The sequence below is a fragment of the Orycteropus afer genome, unplaced genomic scaffold (assembly GCF_000298275.1).
Source record: "Orycteropus afer afer isolate SDZICR_OR568_19922 unplaced genomic scaffold, OryAfe1.0 scaffold00006, whole genome shotgun sequence".
Classification (NCBI taxonomy): domain Eukaryota; kingdom Metazoa; phylum Chordata; class Mammalia; order Tubulidentata; family Orycteropodidae; genus Orycteropus; species Orycteropus afer.
The window spans coordinates 16,290,169-16,309,776 of NW_006921593.1; the positions used below are offsets into that span (position 1 = coordinate 16,290,169).

Sequence of the window (19,608 nt, forward strand, 5' to 3'; positions counted from 1 at the left end):
CAAATTTGTTGGAGTACAGTTCTTTATGGTATCCTGATATTATCCTTTTTATTTCAGTTGGTTCTGTTGTGATGTCGCCCATTTCATTTCTTATTCATGTTATTTGTATTCTCTTCCCCCTTTTCCTTTGTTAAATTTGCCAGTGGTTTGTCAATTTTATTAGTCTTTTCAAAAAACCAACTTCTTGTTGATTTTTTTCTGTTGTCTTTCTATTTTCTGTTTTATTGATTTCTGCTGGAATCTTTATTACTTCCTTTCTTCTAGTGACTGTAGGCTTTTTTTTTTTTTTTCCTGCTCTTTTTCAAATTGTTGGAGATACTGGGTTAAGGTATTGATTTTGGCTCTTTCTTCTTTTTTGATGTGTGCATTTATTGCTATAAACTGGCCTCTGATCACTGCTTTTGCTGTGTCCCAAATATTTTGGATGCTGTGTTTTCATTCTCGTTTAATTCAAGGAATTTTTGAATTTCATTTTTTATTTCTTCTCTTACTCAGTCTTTCTAAAGGAGGGTGTTCAGTTTCCATGTGTTTCCTCTTTTTCCGTTGATCTTCCTATTGTTGATTTCTAATTTGGTAGCATTGTGATCTGAGAAGATTCTTTGCAGTATTTCAGTGTTTTTAAATTTATTAAGGCTTGTTTTATGGTCTAACATATGGCCTATCATGGAAAATGTTCCATGTGCACTGGAAAAGAATGTATATTGTGCTATTATTGGGTGAAAGTCTGATTTATGTATTTTGGGCCTCTTTCATTGGGTCCATGGATACTTATTATGGTTATATCTTCTTGTTCAGTTGATCCTTTAATCATTATATAATGTCCTTCCTTGCCTTGCATGGTGGTTTTTGTCTTAAAGTCAGTTTTATCAGAAATTAATATTGCCACTCCTGTTTTTTGGTTGCCATTTGCTCGATACATCTTTCTCCAGCCTTTGATTTTTAGTCTATTTTTGTCTTTGTCTCTAAGGTGTGTCTCTTGTAGACAACATATTGATGAGTTATGTTTTCTTATCTAGCCTGCAACTCTTCATCTCTTGAGTGGTCCATTTAATCCATTGCCATTCACTGTAATTATCAACAAGTATGAATTGGTTGCTGTCATTTTGTTATGTGTTTTTTCATGGTGCTCCTGGTTTCTTTGTTCCATATAATCTTTTGTGCTGAGCTCATTATGTTTATGAATCATGTTATCATTTCCTTTGTTGCTGTTGTTTTAGTGTTTGCTAAATATTTGTGCTTGTCCTCTTTTTTTATTGTGATATGAAGGTTTATCATTATTATTTGAGGTTACCTTGTGATTTATAGTTTTCTCCCCAAGTTTAGAATAGCCCATTCTATCTTGCAACTCTCTTGACTTCTTCAACATTTAGAAGTTCTGTAACTACACTATTTTTTCCCTCTTTTTGGTTTGTAGTTGTCCTCATTTGCCAAATAATGACTCTGGTTCCCTGTTTACAATCTTGTAAGCTTATTTTACTTTGAATACTTCCATAAGGTTATGTCATCTTGTGCATTAATGGTCAGTTGTTGTTTGCTATTATTGGTTCTTTGTTCAAAGGACTCCCTTTAGCATCCCTTGTAAGGTTGGTCTGGTTTTAACAAATTCCTTTAATTTCTGCTTATCTGGAAATCTCCTAATTTCACCATCATCTTTGAGGGACAATTTTGCTGGGTATATAATTCTTGGTTGGAAATTTTTCTCTTTCAAGGTTTTATATATACCATCCCATTCCTTTCTCGCTTGTGTGGTTGCTGCTGAGAAATCAGAGCTTATTCTTATTGGTTGTCCTTTGTAAGTAACTTTTTGTTTTTCATATGCTGCTGTCAGGATTCTTTCTTTGTCTTTGGTTTTGATGAGTTTGATGATGATATGTCTTGGTGATTTCCTTTTGAGGTCTAACCTGTTTGGGGTTCGTTGGACTTCCTGAATAGATATGTTCTTGTTTTTCATCATATTGGGGAAGTTCTCTTCTAACAAATCTTTGACAATTTTCTCAGTGGTTTTCTTTTTTCTCTTCCTGTTCTGGAATTCCAGTTACACATAGGTTATTCCTTTTGCTGGTATCCCACATGAACCTAAGGCTTTTTTCATTTTGTTTTGATCTTTTTTTCTGATTGATCCCTTTCCAAAGAAGTATTCAGGTATTTGTCTTCAATCTCATTTATTATGTCTTCCATTGTATAAACACTTTTTTAATGTATTATTTTGAAAGGATTCTAGACTTAGAGAAAAGTTGCACAAACAAGAGAGTCCCCATGTACCTGGCGCCCATGCACCCAGCTTCCCCTAAGATTTACATCTTGCATATCTGTTGGATAGTCTCAAAACCAAGAAATTAACATTGGTGAATACCGTTAGTTTCTCGAGTTTGACTGGTTTTCCATAATGTGCCTTTTCTGTTCCAAGGCCCATCTAGTGGTTCTTTCTCCACCTTTCTCTCCAGCACATGGGAGGTGACCTTTGTCTCTCCTGCCCGTGGCCCTTGTGATGAGGGTCAGTTGTGCTGTGGATTGTCTCTCCTGCCCGTGGCCCTTGTGATGAGGGTCAGTTGTGCTGTGGATTGTCTCTCCTGCCCGTGGCCCTTGTGATGAGGGTCACTCATGCTGTGTGGACTGTCTCTCCACCTGGGTTTGTTGGAAGTTCCGCGTGACTAGAGTGAGGCTGCGCATTTGTAGTGAGCACCCCAGAGGCCTCGTGCTGCATCTTCATTAGAAGGGGACTGTGTGGATGGGCCTAGTTGACCTTGACTCCTGGTGGATGAGGTGTCTGCACGGCTCGTGCTCTGAGACACTCCTGCTTTCCCCTTCAAGTTCAGCTTCCCAGCGGGCACCACTGGCTCCAGCGTCCATAATGGGTGGGCCATGGCATGGACTGCTGGGGTGATGTCTAGCTCCTCCAGCATCCACGAGGACCAGGCCACGGCAGGTACTGCTGGGGTGGTGGGCGTCTTTTCTCTTCCACACTGTACATTGAGACTGTTTGGTGAAGAAAACTGTATTTTTTTGTTCGTTTGAGTAATAGGGAAGTTGGTGTTGGATTTGTTTTCAAGACCACCATTTTTTGTCATTTGGTTGGGGTAGGGTAGAGAAAGATGCCAACCAGTGGTCAGACTAATATAGGGTCACACCCACCCTATCTGGGGAAGTTACATTCCATTCAGGCTTGTGTCTGACTGGCTTTGCCTCCTTGACTCTCTGGCTGTCCTGTAGATGTGACTGTGCTCTGGGCCCAGGTATCACTGTACTTTTTGTGTGGGGAGCCTTGCTAACTGGGAGCTAATGAGCATCTTCCTAGCCATCGGGTGCGATGAAGTGGACGTCAGCCCCAGCCTTTGCAGTTTCTTAAGGTCCCAGAAGGTTCTCTCCTGCCCAGTGGACTCAGGCCTGGCTCCTTGCTCCCTGTAAGGAGATGCTGCTGGGGGCCGTACCCTCAGCAGGGCCTGCCTGCAGGGCTGGTGGAGAAGCAAGGTCTCCAGGGAAGTCACACAGCTCTTCCCAAACAGCGCCAGCTCACTGAGGGAGAGCTGAGGGCCCCCGCAGCTTCGCGCTGGCCCTGTGGAGCAGCGTGGCATTGTAGAAGGGCTGGCAGGCACTCTGGGTGATGGCCAGTACGGCAGGTGCAGCAGAGGCAGGACCCCTCTGGACCAGGCCAGCCACAGGACCGAGAGCAGAGTGAAGGAGGACAGCTCCAACAGAAGGCCCAGCCCCGAGCCCAGGCTGACCTTGACTTCGTCCTCGCAGCTGGCGCCAGGTGGTTCTGTGCAGCTCCCTGGAGGGGCCACCGGGGCCGCCGCCCCCAGGGAGCTGCAGAGGGCCCTTCCCGGGATGGCCACCAGGGCCAGAGCCCGCCTTGGGGCCCCTTGGTCACCGTGGGCAGACAGCACAGGGCGTGGAGTGGGAGTACAAAGAGTGCAGTCACCTGGGTGCTGGACATTCAAGTAGCGGCCTTGGTGCCAAAGACCAGGACACCGTAGTCCGGGCCGGTGGCGACCAGGTCATCTGGCCCGGTGGTAGCCATCAGGAACGGCAGGGTCAGCAGCACGTTGGTCACGATGAGGTCCCACAGGAAAGCCCTCAGGCTCCCCAGCCGAGCAGTCGCTGGGCGGGGGGTGGTATCAGTGCTGCAGCACCTCTTTGCCTTGGGCCAGGCCAGCCGACCCCACGGGGCGACCAGTCTGCAAACCGCTAGCTCTGAAGAAGAGTGCAGAGGGGATGCTGGCCTCCTCCCCAGCCTGTGATGGCTGGGGCAGCTGGGGCGTGCCCACAGACAGGTGTTCACTGACACACAGGTGGTGGTTAACAGGCAGGATCTTCCCTTTGCTTTTTTCACTTAACACAGTGGAGGCATCTCCTGTCCCCACACACATCAGCACCAGCCCTGACTGCTTTGACAGCTTCAGGATGTTCCATGTCGCAAACGTTACTTCCCAGGTGTCTTTCCTCAGTTGAGTAGTACTGTTCTCACCCTTCCCGGGCCAGGATGAGTATTATAACCTTCAGCCCCACCCAACTCCTTCCAGATGGTATACCATTGGTGGTGTTTTTCAAAACCCATAGGTCGTGCTCTTGTTGTTTCATGATGTCAGCATTTATTTAGAGCCATACGTTTACTGCTTCGTTTTTCATACCAGAGTGCAGTGATTAAAGCATTGCGCTGCCAACCAAAAGGTCAGTGGTTCAAAAACATCAGCCCCTGTTTGGAAGAAAGAGCTGGCAGTCGGCTTCCATAAAGACTAGCAGCCTTGGAGACCCTGTGGTGCAGTTCCACTCTTTCCTCTAGGGGCACTGTGAGTCAGAATCAACTCCCCGGTGGTGGGTGTGGTTTGGGCTTTGCTTCTGTGAAGATTGACAGCCTTGGAGACACTGTGGGCAGTTCCACTCTGTCCTCTAGGGGCGCTGTGGGTCAGAATGGACTCCAAGACAGTGGGTGTGGTTTGGGCTTTGCTTCCATGAAGATTGACAGCCTTGGAGACCCTGTAATGCAGTTCCACTCTGTCCTGTAGGGGCGCTGTGAGTCCGAATTGACTCCACAGCAGTGGGGGTGGTTTCTTGGTTTTTGCTTTTCATTCCTTTTCACGGCAGCCCTTCTACCTAGAATAGTTTCCCTGCCTCCTGAAGTGTATTTTCTAGAATTCTCTTCAGTGAAATCCCTTGGATGGTGGTGAAGACTCACTTTGCTGGTCTGAGTGTGGTGCTGCTATTGGGCTGGAATTTGTGAACGACTGTTGGTTTGTCCTGCTCTCGGGGTTTGCTGGGCTGCTTGCGGCGGTGGCCTGGTGTCGTAGGTCAGTCATGCCTAGGCAGCTTCACATGTTCCCTCTGCCTTGGTCTCCCCTAAGCGGGACTCTCATTTCTAGGGGTTCTTCTGGAGACTTGGGACCTGCTGGCATTGCCACTGATGCCAATTCCTTGCAGGTGTCTTCACACATGTCTTCTATGCCTGGGAGGGTGGCCTGACTGTTTTCAAATATGACCGTTTCTGGAGTCCAGTGCTTTGTGTCTGTGGTCATCTGTCCTTGAAAAGTTCCACTGGGGAGTAACTGGAGGCTTGCAGGGAAATTTATTCCAAAGAATGTTCCCTTTAGCTTTCACAAGCATCAGGGGGCTCGCCTGTCTAGGACCTCTGGGATCCCAGAACATTCCGGAATCTGAAAGCAGCTGGGCTACTTCCCGTTCTCCCTCATCCTGAGGGCTGGCTGCCCCACGGTCCCTGCTGGGTATCCCTGGGTGGTGCCGCCCACATGTGACCCTGACTGCAAACAATCAGTGTTCAGAAGCCCACCCTCTTGGAGCCCAAACACAGCAGCCAGGCAGAGCCATTGCTCCGGTCCTTGTGTGGCCAGCCCAACTGGCTCTGGGGAGGGGCTCTCAGAGCCTCGGGAAGCCTCTCCGGCCCCTCACTTCTGCCTGGCAATTCCTCACTCTCTTGTGCTCTCCTGTGCTTCTGGAAATTTCTTTTCTTTTTAAATCTTTTTCCGGCAGGTGGGTAGATCTGAGTACCAAAACCTGTTACGACCAGAACCAGGGGCAGCTCCCCTCCCTGGAAACGGGCCTCTGGGGGGCTGGGGTCCAAGGTGGGCAGCCTCCTCTGGAAACAGCCTGTTGGCTCTGGGGTTCTGGATGAGGAAGTGGCCTGCTGGCTCGGGTTCTGGGTAGTGAGGAGGGGGACCCATGGTGTTGGGTTGCCTGCGACCAGTGTGTATCACAGTAGACTCCACTTACCCTCTGCAGTCTCACTGGCCTCCTCTGTAGAATGGGTGACCACATGGCCCCCAGCCAACTCCCCTGCACAGGAGGGCTGAGCGCACAGCAGGTCCCGGGAGAGCTGCGGTGGCACTGGCTGGTCTGTGTGTGACCTGCGTCTGCACACCCGCCCGGCTGGTCCTCGTGTGACCTGCACCTGCACACCCACTCAGCTGGTCCTCGTGTGACCCGCGTCTGCACGCCCGCCCGGCTGGTCCTCGTGTGACCCGCGTCTGCACGCCCGCCCGGCTGGTCCTCGTGTGGCCTGCGACTGCACGCCCGCCCGGCTGGTCCTCGTGTGGCCTGTGTCTGCACACCCGCTAACTAATACTGTCTTTCCTCCACAGGCCCGCCCTGACATGAAGGACCCACATGTCCTCCAGGTGTGTCTCGACCCGGTGAGTGACAGCACTGTGTTCTGCAGGTCTCTAGGACACTGCACAGGGGCCTGAGGGACAGTGGTAGGCCTACTGGAAGCTATCAGGAGCACTGCTGTCATCCAAGCCAGTGGGGAGGGAGGTCTTTGTGCCATTGGCCCCAGCATCCTTGGTTCTGGGCCCTGTGTGAGGGCCCCACAGTGATGTGGAGTGTTCACTGTGAGGCTGCCAGGGCCAGCATTGGCTCTGTGAATGGTCGGCCCTGGGCCACCCTGCCAGGTGGCGTGTGCATGTAGGCTGAGCTTGGCCAAAGGACAACCTTGACCCCTGCGCCCGATGGGAAAGGTGGTTCCCCGCATTTTCCCTCAATTGTGTGGTTCTCTGGCAGCAGCACATGGTGGCCCTGGAAGAGGCAGAGGGGCTGAACACCTCCTCTCCCCTGTAGGCTGGTCAGGAGGTCCCAGACCAGCCGCATCTCTTACTGGCTCTGGGTGGGCCCCTGCATCCTCAAGCCTCTGCCTCCCCATATGTGAGGTGGATCAGACATCACTCCCGACCTAGGGGACAAGCACCAGGGTGTCCCTGCTCCACTGCTGACTCAGCAGCTCAGGGCCTGCTTCCCCTGTCAGCCTCCTGTGCCAGGAGGGCCTAGGTCTGCTGTGGGGGGAAGGCACGGGCTAGTTTCTCGGGTAATGACCCACTAGGGAGATGGCGGGGTTACGTGGTGTCCAGCCACTCATGAAGCTGCTGCCACTGTTTCCCACAGTAGCCTGGGCTCCCTGGGGATGGACATCTGTCCACACAGGCCAGGGTTGGTTTTGGTGGCCAGTCGCAGGCCAAGAACCAGGGGCTTCTGGGATGTCCTGCCAAAGCCACGCACAGGGGCTGCCAAGGTCTGGGTCTGGAGTCCCCTGGGAGCTCCCGGCTGGAGCGCCAAGAGTTCTGGGTTCCATGCTGCAGTGCTGGGCTGCGGCTCCTTAAATAGTCACTCGGACACAGTCAGGGTCACGGCCACTTGAGTACAAACTATCAAATGGGAACCGTGTTGGCTCATAAGACTCTCACAATGAAAATTACATTTTAATAATTTAGTAATTGATAAATAGTCCTTCAGGATGCTTCTTGAGGCCTGGGTGTCAACCAGCGGGTCACTTCCCACACTGAGGGGTGGGAGACGCAGCAGCCCTCTCCTCCAGTGGAGAAGGTGAGCGTCTCCCTGTGCCCTGGCCAGGGCAGCCGCCCGTGGATGTGTGTACGTCGCTGTGGGTGGGGAGATCTGCAGCTGCACTGAGCTTGTCGTGTGTGTCCAGGTTCCTGCACAGTTCTCTTGTCTCTAGTGGCCAAGTCATTAGCACGGTGCTGGTCATCATGGACACGACGGAGCGGGAGTTGCTGCTGCCCTCTGTGTCACAGACCCTCTTGTCTCCTGCATGCCTTACAAGTGCCCCAGAGCAGTTCACACTTGTTTTTCTGCATGCTGTGCAGACTGACCACTCTCGGGATGGTTCTCGTGTCTGGGAGATGTGTGACAGTGAGCACAGTGAACACAGTATCCTGGGGTGGCTCGAGGCCTCAGGGAAGCTGGGATGTCCTTGTCCCCTAGCCCCAGAAGCCCAGGGGCTGTTCTCAGCCACTTTAGTCTCTCTCTGTTGGGGATTGCAGTGTCAGATTCCACATAAAAATGGACGCAATTTGTCTGTGTCTGTTCCCTCGATGCCCACTCATGATGCCAACCCGGCCCCTGTTCTGTGCTGTGGGCCTGAAAGCCCCTCTCCACATGGCCGCCCCTGCTCTCTATGCTGTGGGATGATGCCCCCTCTCCACATGACCGCCCCTTGGCTTTCTGGTAAGACAGAGCTCTCCCAGCCTCTGGTCTGGGCTCTGTCAGTGTTTCCTTTTCAGGCCCCTTGCTCCTTCCAGACTCTGGGTCCAGTCACCACATGAGTAATCGTTTTCCCCCGTTCAGGATCCTGGGACATGAGCTTTTGTGGGTTGATCAGATTAGCTTGTGGCCAGAAACGGCCCATGTTGCCAGCCAGCTGCCCAGTGGGGTTCATGGGCTTTGGCCTGGCATCAGGTAGTGTGTGGAAGCCAGCTTAGACCCCACACACCTGCCTCAGCCAGCCTTCCCACCTGGGATGTGTTGGTGAGGGGGTGCACACGGTCTCCCTCCAGGATCATATGGCTGACTGCTGCTTGGAGGGGCCCCACTGAGCAGCCCCACCCCTACCACCTAGTTCCACTCCATGTTAGAACACCTTTTATGAGCTCTGGTGGTGCAGTGCCTCAGGCATTTGACTGCTAACCAGAAGGTTGAAGGTTCAAACCCACCAGCCACTCCATGAAAGAAAACTAGGCAATCTACTTCTGTAAAGATTTACTGCCTTGGAAACCCAAAGGGGGTCACTATGAGTCGGAATTGACTTGATGGCACTGAGTTTGGCTCAGTTTGGTAGGAAACATGACTTTGTGTGTATATTAGGGCACAGGGTTTCCTGAGTCTCCTCAAACCCATGGACCCTCTCACTTCTCCCCTCTCCTGCCCAGTGCTCAGTGTGCACGCCTCCCTCCCCTCCCCCTTCTTTCCCTCTCCCTCTTTCCCTCCCTCTCCCTCTCTCCCCCTCTCCCCCTCTCCCCTTCCCTCTCCCTTCCCTCTTCCTCCCTCTTACCCCCTCTTTCCCTCTCTCTCTCCCTCCCTGTCTCTCCCTCCCCCTCCCTCTCTCCCCCTCTCCCTCCATCTCCCCTCTCCCCTCCCTCTCCCTCCTTCTCTCTCCCCCTCTCCCCCTCTCTCTCTCTCCCTGTCCCCCTCTCTCTCCCTCTCTCTTCCTCACTCTCTCTCCCTCCCCCTCCCTCTCTCTCCCTTCTCTCCCTCTGTCCTCACTCTTCCTTCCCTCTCTCTCTCTCTCTCTCTCTCTCTCTCTCTCTCTCTCTCTCTCGTCTTTCTCCCCCTCTATCTCACATGCCTCCCCCGCCCCCGTAGCACAGACCTCACTGGCTTGAGTGTGCCACCACTGTACACAGCTGTGTAGTAGCCACAGCACTGTGGTCAGCTCCTGGCCAAGCAGTGGGCACTGCCGTCTGTCCCAACAGCCTCTATAGGATGGCTGTTTCCTGTGCAGGTGGGCTTTGTGGACAGGTGTGGCAGCGTGGCCTTCTGGGAATGTGCCTGTGCCCTCCCCAGCACCTGAGAGCTAAGCAGCGCTGCCAGGGGGTGACCTTGGCCTCCCCAGGTGACCCCCAGCCTCAGAGCAGTGGCTACTCTGGCCCTCGCTGCTCTGAGGCTCAGGGAGGACCCAACAGAGACAAAGGAGAACCCTGATCTAGCTCCAGTCAGTCCATCTCCTCGAAATCCCACGGTGTCCGTGCCTGCCCGCCTGCAGGGGTGACATGTTGGTGACACAGTACCTTCTCCCTGGGCTTGACCCAAGGCCCTATAGCCACGTGCGGCCCATCAGCCAGCACGCTCGATGCGCTCAGCTGGCCGACGGCTCGCAGCAGTGGAGCGGGGATTGGACATCTGGTTGAAGGCTTGCCTTAAAGGCTCTCCTGGCAGAGACCCTGCCCCAGACCCCTTCCCACTGGACATAGCCATGGAGGCCTGCAGAGCACAGGAGAAAGTTCCTCACGGGTGACCTCTGCTGGCATGAAGAGCCCTCTCCTAGAGATGCTGGAGTATGTGGACGTGGCCCCTCAAAACCCACTGCTGTCAAAACCCGTTACTGTTAACTCAATTCCAGCCCATAGCCTTTTAGGACAGACACCTGCTCCATAGGCCTTCCAAAGCTGTCAGTCTTTACAAAAGCAGACCACCTCATCTTTCTTCTGTGGAGTAGCTAGAAGCTCAGTGCTTTCCCCACTGTGCCACCAGGGCCCCTTGAAGGCTCCTCAGTGCCTTCTTAGCTAGCCGTGTCAGCCATAGTGTCTGGAGGTGGGTGGCGTGGTATCGCTGGCAGGGCTGGGAGGTCATGTGACCAGGCGCCTCCGCAGGGTACACTCCCTGGCCCTCCCCTTCGCTGTCTGGGTGGGCACAGGGCCTGCCCCACCCCAACTCTGCTGGACAGATCTCCCCCTGCCAGGTTGCAGGCCCTGAGACAACACGCAGCTCCCCACGTGTCTGCTGGGAAGCAGTCATGGTACTGAAAGCCGAGCCAGCGGCTCTGCCCTAGGCCAGGATTTAGGGACCCTGCCGCTTCATCCCTGGGGGACGCAGCTGTAGCCACTGCCCATCTCCTGCCAACAAGGACAAGCCACTCTCCTGATCAAACCCTGAGAAAGTATGTCGGACTCGTAACTTTGGGTCTGCAGCCAGCCTGCAGGGTGAATGACACGTTGACCCTGTAGCTCCTGGGTCAGATGGCCTGTGGGGGCTCCCGGCAGAAGGACTCACCTGGGGGAGGCCCCAGCGATGCCCCAGGCGAGTGTGACTGAGGATTCGTCCGGCACTCCCCTCCGCCCTCCTGGCCCGGCGTGTGCCTCCCACCTTCTGTGGGCTCTGTGGACGTGCAGAGAGCAGGTGCATACCCTGCAGCCCGAATGGAGAGCAGGGGCCACACGCACTGCACTTGCAGAAGCTTAGGGCCTCAGGACTCGAATAGCCACCAAGCTGCGTGGGGGGGCGGCTGAGCGCCTGGGCATGAGAGCGGGCTCCATGGGTTTCCTGTCTGTGGAGTCCACAGCTGCCCTTCTCGCGGCGGCCCCTCCCAGTAGGCAGGCAACCTAAAATAGGACCTGAAACCCCACCCTGCAACAAGGGAAGACTGTTCCCAGCCCGCTGAGCCAACGGAAAATTCAGGGAGCCACCCCTGACACGTCAGGCACAGGCGGCCGGCTCTGCCCCCTAATCTGGGGCCTCTACCCACCGTCCCGACAGCAAGGACCCCGTGCACAGGGGAGGCTCTGGACAGAGGTGTCTGGCTCACCCACATTCAGGTGAGCTATCACCCACCACTGATGACAGCACCTCGGCTTGCCTGGAGAGCAGCCCCCCCAAGCGGTGCTGGTGGGACAGGTGGAGGCCCGTGCAGGTGAGGTCTCTGCATGTGACACACACAGAAGGTTCTGGAAAGCCCTCAGCCGGGGAGGTAGAGAGAGGTCCAAGGACCCCACGTTCCTGGATGGGGGCTGTGCCTGCCCACTGGGCTGCACACAGGAAGCATTCCTGTTCATTTTGATGCCCCCTTTGTGGGTCCTGTGCCTGGAGCTCACCTGTTGGGGGATCCTGTGTGCAAAACCCACCCATTGAGGGGTCATGTGCCTGGAGCTCGCCTTCCGGGGGTTGTTGTGTACAAAGCCCACCCGTCGAGGGGTCCTGTGCTTGGAGCTTGCCTGTCGGGGGGTCCTGTGTCTGGAGCTCACCCCTCAGGGGGTCTTGTGCTTGGCTCTTGCCTGTTAGGGGCTCCCGTGCCTGGAGCTCACCTGTTGGGGGCTCCCATGTGTGAAGCCTACCCATTAAGGGGTCCTCAAGATTTGAGGACTATGCTTGGCCTCCACCAGCCTTTGGTACATCTGTGCCCACAGCTCATGTGGGTGGGAGTGGTGCTGCCCCCCAGGCCCCAAGGTGGAGGGGTCAGAGTTAGGCATGTGGTGAGCACAGGCAAGCCTCAGCTATTACCAGGATGGATGCCCTGGAAACAAGGGACACGTGGCCACTGGTGGTCACTGCTTTCTGGCACCAGCTGTGCCTGCAGGGTACCTGTGCTTTGTATAGGATTGCAGAGGCAGGCTGGCCCTCCTCCATGGGTAAGAGGCCGCCACCCAGGGGACAGGGGACAAGGGGAGGCAGTGGTTCCTGCAGGCCACCCACCCTCCCAGACGCGGAGTCCTTGTGTGAAAAGACAGGCCTGCCCCTGCCCTGTCGGCCCCTAGAGACCAGAACATAGCTGGGGGGCTGGCACGAGACCCAGAGCCCCAGGGAAGGGATGTTTCAGGGTATATTGTGCCACTGCTGTACCCCATCAAGCTGCCGCCCCCTGGGCCCACCCCCCACGGTGTTGGCAGCTCCCCTCCCCCAGTCTGGGGGCTAGGTGAGAAAGGTGGGTTTGTATAGGACTGAAGCCCACCTGCAGAGGGAGAGATAGTAAGTGAGGGGAAGTACCCCACTGCCTTGGGAACTTGTGCAGGAAGTCTCGTCCCCTGCCACTCCCCAGCTCCTCCTGTGCGCTTTCCAGGGAGGCACTGTGTCGAGCAGCGACTAGCGAGAAGGGGGCAGCCTGTGCCCTGAGCTGCAAGGGGCTTCCAGGGCTCTCCACGTGCACGTGTGGCTGGCAGTGGCAGAGCCCCCCATCTGCTGCCTCCCTCCCTGTCCCGCTGCTGAGTGTCGGCTAGGGAAAGGGAGCGTGGCTGGCTGGGTGCCTGCATCCCAGTGCTCTGCAGGTCTCCGTGGGAGGCTCCCCAGGTGGGGATGGAGCCAGCCCTGAGAAGGGGAATCACCCGACTTCCCTAGATCCTCTGAGGCCAAAGCCAGCTTTGACTCACCGTGTGGGACAGACTCTTGGCCAGTTCTCAGGGTGCTTGGACAATCTGAGAAGAAAGTCTCAGGTCATTTCCACACTGCCACCCCCACATCCAGCCTCCGCCTGCCGTCAGCACTGGGCACTGCTTTTCTGCCAGGCATCACTTTAGCTGCCATCCACTGCCTCACCTGCTAGCCCCTGTGGGCCGCTGACAGGTCTGTTGTTATTCTCCTTGGCAAATGAGGGGTTGGGGCTGTGTCCTGTGTGTGATGTGTGGAGAAGGCACCAGGGTCACAGGGCATCCCTTAAGCGGGGACCTTGGAATGTTGTCTGTTACTGGGGGGGCCTCTGTGTGGACAAAAGCTAAACCCAGAAGGGAACGGTGGACAAGGGCTGGGCCAGTGCCTGGTGGGGACAGGGAGTGGTCCAAGGTGCTGGGACCGCGGGCTGGTTTCAGGGCTGAGGCCTCAGGATGGCAGTGATGAGGGTCAGGATGTGGCCAGGCCTTGGCACGCGCCGTCAGAGTGTGGAGCCTCAGGGCTCCTTTCCCCCATGCGGTTTGCCTGAGTCCAGCCTCCGGGCCCCTTGGAGCCAACGTGGGGAGCTGGCAGAAAGGATCTCCCATGATGGTGCTTCTGGCGCTGGGACAATTGGAGGGGTTCTGTTTGAGTGGAGCATCCCTCCCTAAGGTCCCTGCCTGTGTGCGGCTCTGGCACCGGGTCCTGCAGAACTGGTCCCCAGGGGCCAGAGCCCGCCCCAGCCCCGTCCTCTCTGCTTCTGTGCCCATTCCTGAGAAACTGCTCTCCCGTAAACCTCCTCTCTGGACTTCGGGAGATCTGCAGGTGTTTGCGGTGTTCTCAGGAACAACCGGCCGGCTCTTGGGTCCCTCAGAAGTTGGCCTGCCACTCAGAGCTGTCCGCAGGAAGTGTCAGCTAAGCTGGCTAATGCGACTGGCTGAGTTCTCCCCTGCAAACACCGTCAGGGCTACCTGGCCGCCATGCCCTTGTCTTCTCAGTCGTCACTCTGGAGGGGTGTCTTCCGGTCATCGGGACCCCCGGCCATGAGGCTGGGCTGCCTGGGTGTGCAGGCCTGCAGACGGCTGCCAGGCGGCACTCCTGAGCCAGCCGCCGCGTTAGCCTGTGGGACAGGCAGGTGGTCCCGTGTGCCATGTTCTGCCCGTATTTTGTGCCTGGGCTCCACAGTGACACTGGGGAGGGGCCCAGACAGCCTCTGGCCAGGGGTCATAGGGTGAGCTGATGCATATGTCAGCTGTCAGGCGCACATGCCTGTATAACTGGCATTCTGCTGAGACAAGCCTTTCTAGAAAGTTCTCTGTGACCCCCCCCATGTGATCACCCGTCTGCTTTCCAGCCCTGCTGGCTCATCATCCTGCTCCAGAACATCAGTCACAGGGCCCATCATACGTGCTTATTTGTGTCTTGATGCTTCTTTAGCATGATGCCTGTGTGCCAGTGCATGTGTGTATATGCATGCACATGTACATCTTTGGGCATGTTTTTCTGTGTGTGCAGGTGCACATGTGTGCATCTGTGGGCATGTCTTTGTGTGTAGGTGCATGTCTGTGCATTTGTGCATGCCCATGCATGTGTTCATCTGTGGGCATGTCTGTGTGTGCAGGTGCATGTCTGTGCATGTGCATTCCTGTGTGGGAGGGCATGTTTCTCTATGTAGGTACACATGTGCACAGACATGCAGGTGTGCAGCCATGTGCATATCTGTGTGTGCATGTCTGTGGACATGTGTGCCAGTGCATGTATATGTGCATCTACAGGCACGCCTCTGCATGCAAACGTGCATTGTGCATATGTGCACATCAGTGCATGTGCGCATGCGCACGTGTGCATGTGTGTTGCTTCAGGCATCAAGTTCTAGAAATAGTTGCTGCTCTGCAGTTAAACCATCCTCACTCGTGCTGTCAGTTTTCTGCGTGGCTGACAGAAATGGAGCAAGAAGATCACTTACTGAGGTGTCTCTTCTCAAGAGACTTTACACAAAACCTGCCTGACCTCCCTGTTCCATGGCTGGGGCCGCACCTCTTGTCACCAGGGGAAGAGCAGTGAGGGTAACGTAGGTGAGGAGCCAGCCCCAAGGATGTGTGTCCACAGTAAACCTAGGCCGACTTTAGATCACGTAGACAAATGGGCGGAAGCCCTGGAGAGGCACTTTGTGAAGAGGAAGTTGAGTTGAAACTTTGTAAGAAATCTGTACAAAGGGGAAAGCCACTCAGCCCTCATTCCTGCCAGACTGGCAAAAAACTTACAGTGCTTTTCGATCTGTGAGGACACCTGCTGGTGGCACATCCATGGCGCAGACACTTTGGAAGCAGTGTAGGCCATACCCGAAGCTGACCCTGTGTGCGCCTGCAGCCGGCCATGCCCTTCCTGGGACATGGGGCTGGGGGAGTTACCGTGGAACTGTCACCCAGCCCATCACGGCCAGCACACGGCCCTGTCGCTCCTGTGACGTCAGGCAGCCTCCGCTGGGGAGAGTGGGTTTGGGTGAGGAATTCCGCTCTGTTGCCAGGAGCCTGCACTCTCCTGGGGCTCTCTGTCCAGAGCACAAAGTGGCAGGAAGTGGCAAGAAAAGGATGTTTTGTGTGGAACGGCTGTGGAGCCCCGCCCCCACCGTATTTTCCCCAGGGCAGCGGTGGCTTCCTGGTAAGCCGGCAGCCTCCCCTGGCCAGGGTCAGGGCCCTGCTAAAGAGGAGAATTAAAGGCCGTCACGCAGCCGTCCACTTGGGCCTCACAGGCTCTTCCCATGCACTGTCTGGAATGGAGTTGGGGGGTTACCACCACCATGTCTCAGCAAACACGAGTCCTCAAGTGAGAGCTGCTGGAATGAGACACCCCCGCCATCTGGCCCAGTAATCCTTCTCCTGAGCCAGCTTCCTGCCTGCTCTGAGTCGGGGAGGGGGAGGAGGGAGGATGCCAGGCTGCGGCTGTGAAGATGAGCAACACGTCAGGGGGCACAGCACACCCCTTAGCAGGGCATCTGCAGGACTCATCTCACCGAGCGGGGCTCTTGACTGGGGAACGGAGACTCCATGCACCTAGTGTCCTGGCGGAGTGGCTCAGCCTACTACCTTTGGAGGGAAGCCTCACGTGTATGATAAAGCAGCGGGGACTGGCTCAGGGGCTGAAGCCCCCGGGACCAGGGCGCAGGTGACGTGGGAGGGCCATCACCCCAGAGCCGCATTCCCTTCTCCTCGGGGCCACGTGTGTCAGATTGTCAGACGGTAGCCTGGTGCATTCGTACATTGCAGCCCCCCGAGGTGTTGGCTGCACCCCATAATCGCATCAGTATTGATCCCCACACCAACTCAGACCATGCGGGCCCTCCACCAGTTTGGCACCAAGGGCCTGTCCCTCAACCTCAGAGCCTTCTGGGATTCAGGACTGGGGACTGGGGTTGTGGGCTTATGCACACCTTAACTAGAAAGCGTTAGGCAGAGACCCACACTGGCTGTGTCTGGGGGCGAACACTGGCCTGGCGGCAGTGTAGACAGTGGCTGCCTCTCACCAAGGGGCCAGGCTTCCTTTCCTGGCATGTGTGCTACGGACACCCCAGCCATGTGGGCAGCTGTTCCCGGGCAGCCGGCCCAGGGAAGTGGCCCTTGAGGCCCAGCAGCCTTCTCTCCAGAGAGTTTGTATCCGTCAGTTATGGACGCACTTGGGTGGGTATACCCCGTACCTGTGGGGGCACCAGGGGTCAGGGCATCAGGCCTCATGTGTGCGTGTGAGGAGCGAGCTTGGACTAGCTTAGTCATCCACTGCTGCAACCAGCTATGGCCTGCATCTGTTTCTTGTGTGGCAAGCATGCTCCCAGCAGCCCAGGCCCATGCTGCCCGATGATGACCAGGCTGAGAGACGGCGCCTGGGCTCATCACGCCACGTGGGAGCAACACAGGGCCACCACCCCAGCCCACTGCACATGTGTCCACATTTCCTCCTTCATTTAATACTTAGCCGTCTTCCTGTCAGACAGCTGTTTGCCTACAACAAAGGAAAAGAAGGAAAATCAAGTATTTGAACACAGACCAACAGGGCACAAATGCTGGCTTTCGGGCTCATCGCCTCGCTTGCCAACTGCCCGTGGAGGAAGCCAGAACGGAGCACATCCGAGGCTTGGGCCTAGGGACGGGCGCAGGGAGCGCACATGGCTTGGGGACAGCAGTCTGCCTGCTGGGCCTTCATGCTCAGCAACACGGCCTTGGGCTTAGATGAGCCTTTTTCGGAAAAACAAGTCCACGCAGACGCACCCGTGCTACTGGTGTGCTGGTGCCTGCCATTGCCATGACCTAGTGTGGTGCCCCAGTCACAGCCTGTCCCCCTCCTGCTGCACAGCCCCCTGGTCCTGGGTGCAGCGCCGCGGCCCGCACCTCACTCTCTTGGCCAGCCGCTGGAGCTTGCTGGCGAAGCTCCTGTCCATGTGGCGGTAGAGCAGGGGTGTTACTGAGCCACTGCAGAAGGCCAACAGCCGGGCGAGGTCCTGGGCGAGGGGCAAGGCCCCCACGTCGCGCCCCCCCTCTGCGGGCCGCCCCCGCGTGCTCATGAGCACCTGCCCCAAGAGGGTCAGGTAGTACGGCGTCCAGAGTGCAAGTTGCGTACCCACAGTGACCCCTAGCAAGCGGTGTGCAGACGGGTCCAGCCTGCCCGCGTCGCCAAGGCTGAGCGGTGAGTCCTCCTTGTGCAGCCGGGCGATGAGCATTAGTGCATAGAGGGCAGCCAAGGTGGGCACCACGTAGCCTACAAGCACCATGATGGCATCGGCAGCCTCCGTGCTGCGCATCTCGGCGCACTCGGCGAGCCGCGAGGACACGTGGCTGCAGATGTGGAAGAGCAGGGAGGAGAAGCTGGTGAGCAGGGCACCGCCCCAGACGAAGCCACACACGTGCCGTGTGTTGTACACGCTGGACATGTAGGTGCGTGGCAGCGCCCGCTCAATGTAGCAGTCCAGGCTGAGCAGCGCAGCAGAGTACATGGTCACCAGGGCACACACGTGGAACAGGGTCAGCAGCGCGACCTGGGCCTCGGTGCTCAGCCGCCACAGTGCCCAGCGCGGGTGTGCCGGCCCCAGCAGGTAGGCGGGCGCCAGGGCGCCAAGGAGTAGCCCGGCCGTAGCCATGTTGACGAAGTAGACGTCAGGCATACTCATTGTATGGCGGCTGTGCACGTTGGCCAGCACCAGCAGCGCATTGTAGCCCAGGCCCAGTGGGAGGCCCACCAGCAAGTAGAGCAGCGACAGCACCCACAGGGCCAGCGGCAGGTCCCGGCAGAGCGGCAGGTCCATGCCACCTGCCGTCCCGTTGGGCGTGTCACAGCCCCACATGGCGCCAAATCCAGGGCTTGCACCACGGTGCCCTACGGAGAGAAGGGGAGCGTCAGCACGTTTGGGAAGACGTACAGAGACCTCAGGAGCCTGCTGGCCTCTAGGGAGGAGCTTCCCTGAACTCATGTCTCAGTGAAGAGAAAGCCAGTGGCCACAGACAGTCTCATGCCTCACAGTGTCGGGACCTGGGTATTTCGCTGGTTCTGGGAGCTGCCATGGGAGCGGATACTCAGCCATGCCTGGGCTGGGGAGGGCGTCTCCCTGCCTGTTCTGCCCACGAGGACAGCCCAGTTGGTGGCCATGCTCCCCCTGGGGGCCACCACACCCGCCCAAGTCTGAGCTGACCCCATCACCTGTCCACCCTGTCAAGTCACATCACCCCGGCACCACCACCACAACACTTCACCACCACGTCGATACGGCATCCAGTGTTCTGTCACCTTACCAGCACTTCAACCCGCCGCCCTTGTCACCGGCATATCGCCTCATCACCGTCACCCTGTCTACCTTACTACCCTCTCACCTCGCTTCTCACCTGCGGCTTCTTTACTGTAAAGTGGGGCCAGAGGGACAGACCACCTTCTGGGGAAGATCAGGAGTGAGGCTGCCATACAGCCTGGGGGCTGGGCCCTCGGGAGGGACACTTCCCCGTGGCCGTGGTACTCCGTGGAGGGGCCGGGGCTCGGCTTTGGTCTTCTCAGCAGCTGGGCATGGCCTGGCGCTCTGTGTCCATCTGGACATACCAAGGCTGGCAGCAGTCATGCTATAGGATGTGTGTGCAATCCCTCTGTCCTGCCTTTGACTGGTGTCACCAGGAGATGTGGGTGGATTGTGGCTGTCCCGGTCCCCCTCCTTGTTCCTCCCTCCCTGCCCCTCTTCAGTTGACATGTGCTGAGTGACCTCTAGGTCCCATGGGGCTGTGCCCCAGGAGCCTACAGTTCAGAGAAGACAAAGGTAAAGGTGCCGGGGGGAGCCAGAGTGGCTTCCTGGAGCTCTGGTGACCCAGATGGCCGGTCGGTGCCAGGGCACCAAGGAGGAGCCAGAGGCACACGCAGCCCCATGAGTGGCTTCCGGGAGCTCTGGCGACCTGTGCCTCGGGTGGACGGTTGCCAGGCACCAATGAGGAGGAGCTGCTGCTCCTGGGGACTGCAGTGCATGGGGTGGGGGCCAGAGAGCAGCAGGGTTCT

General features: G+C 56.4%; 1 protein-coding gene across 1 annotated transcript in view; it reads left to right on the forward strand.

Moving 5' to 3' along the window:
• Window positions 1-19,608, forward strand: part of CUNH7orf50 (chromosome unknown C7orf50 homolog) — a 95,828-nt gene that overhangs the window by 57,248 nt on the left and 18,972 nt on the right. Inside the window, exon 2 of the mRNA XM_042780963.1 lies at window positions 6,591-6,641. Coding sequence (XP_042636897.1) covers window positions 6,591-6,641 — 51 coding nt within the window. The remainder of the gene's footprint in view (window positions 1-6,590; window positions 6,642-19,608) is intronic.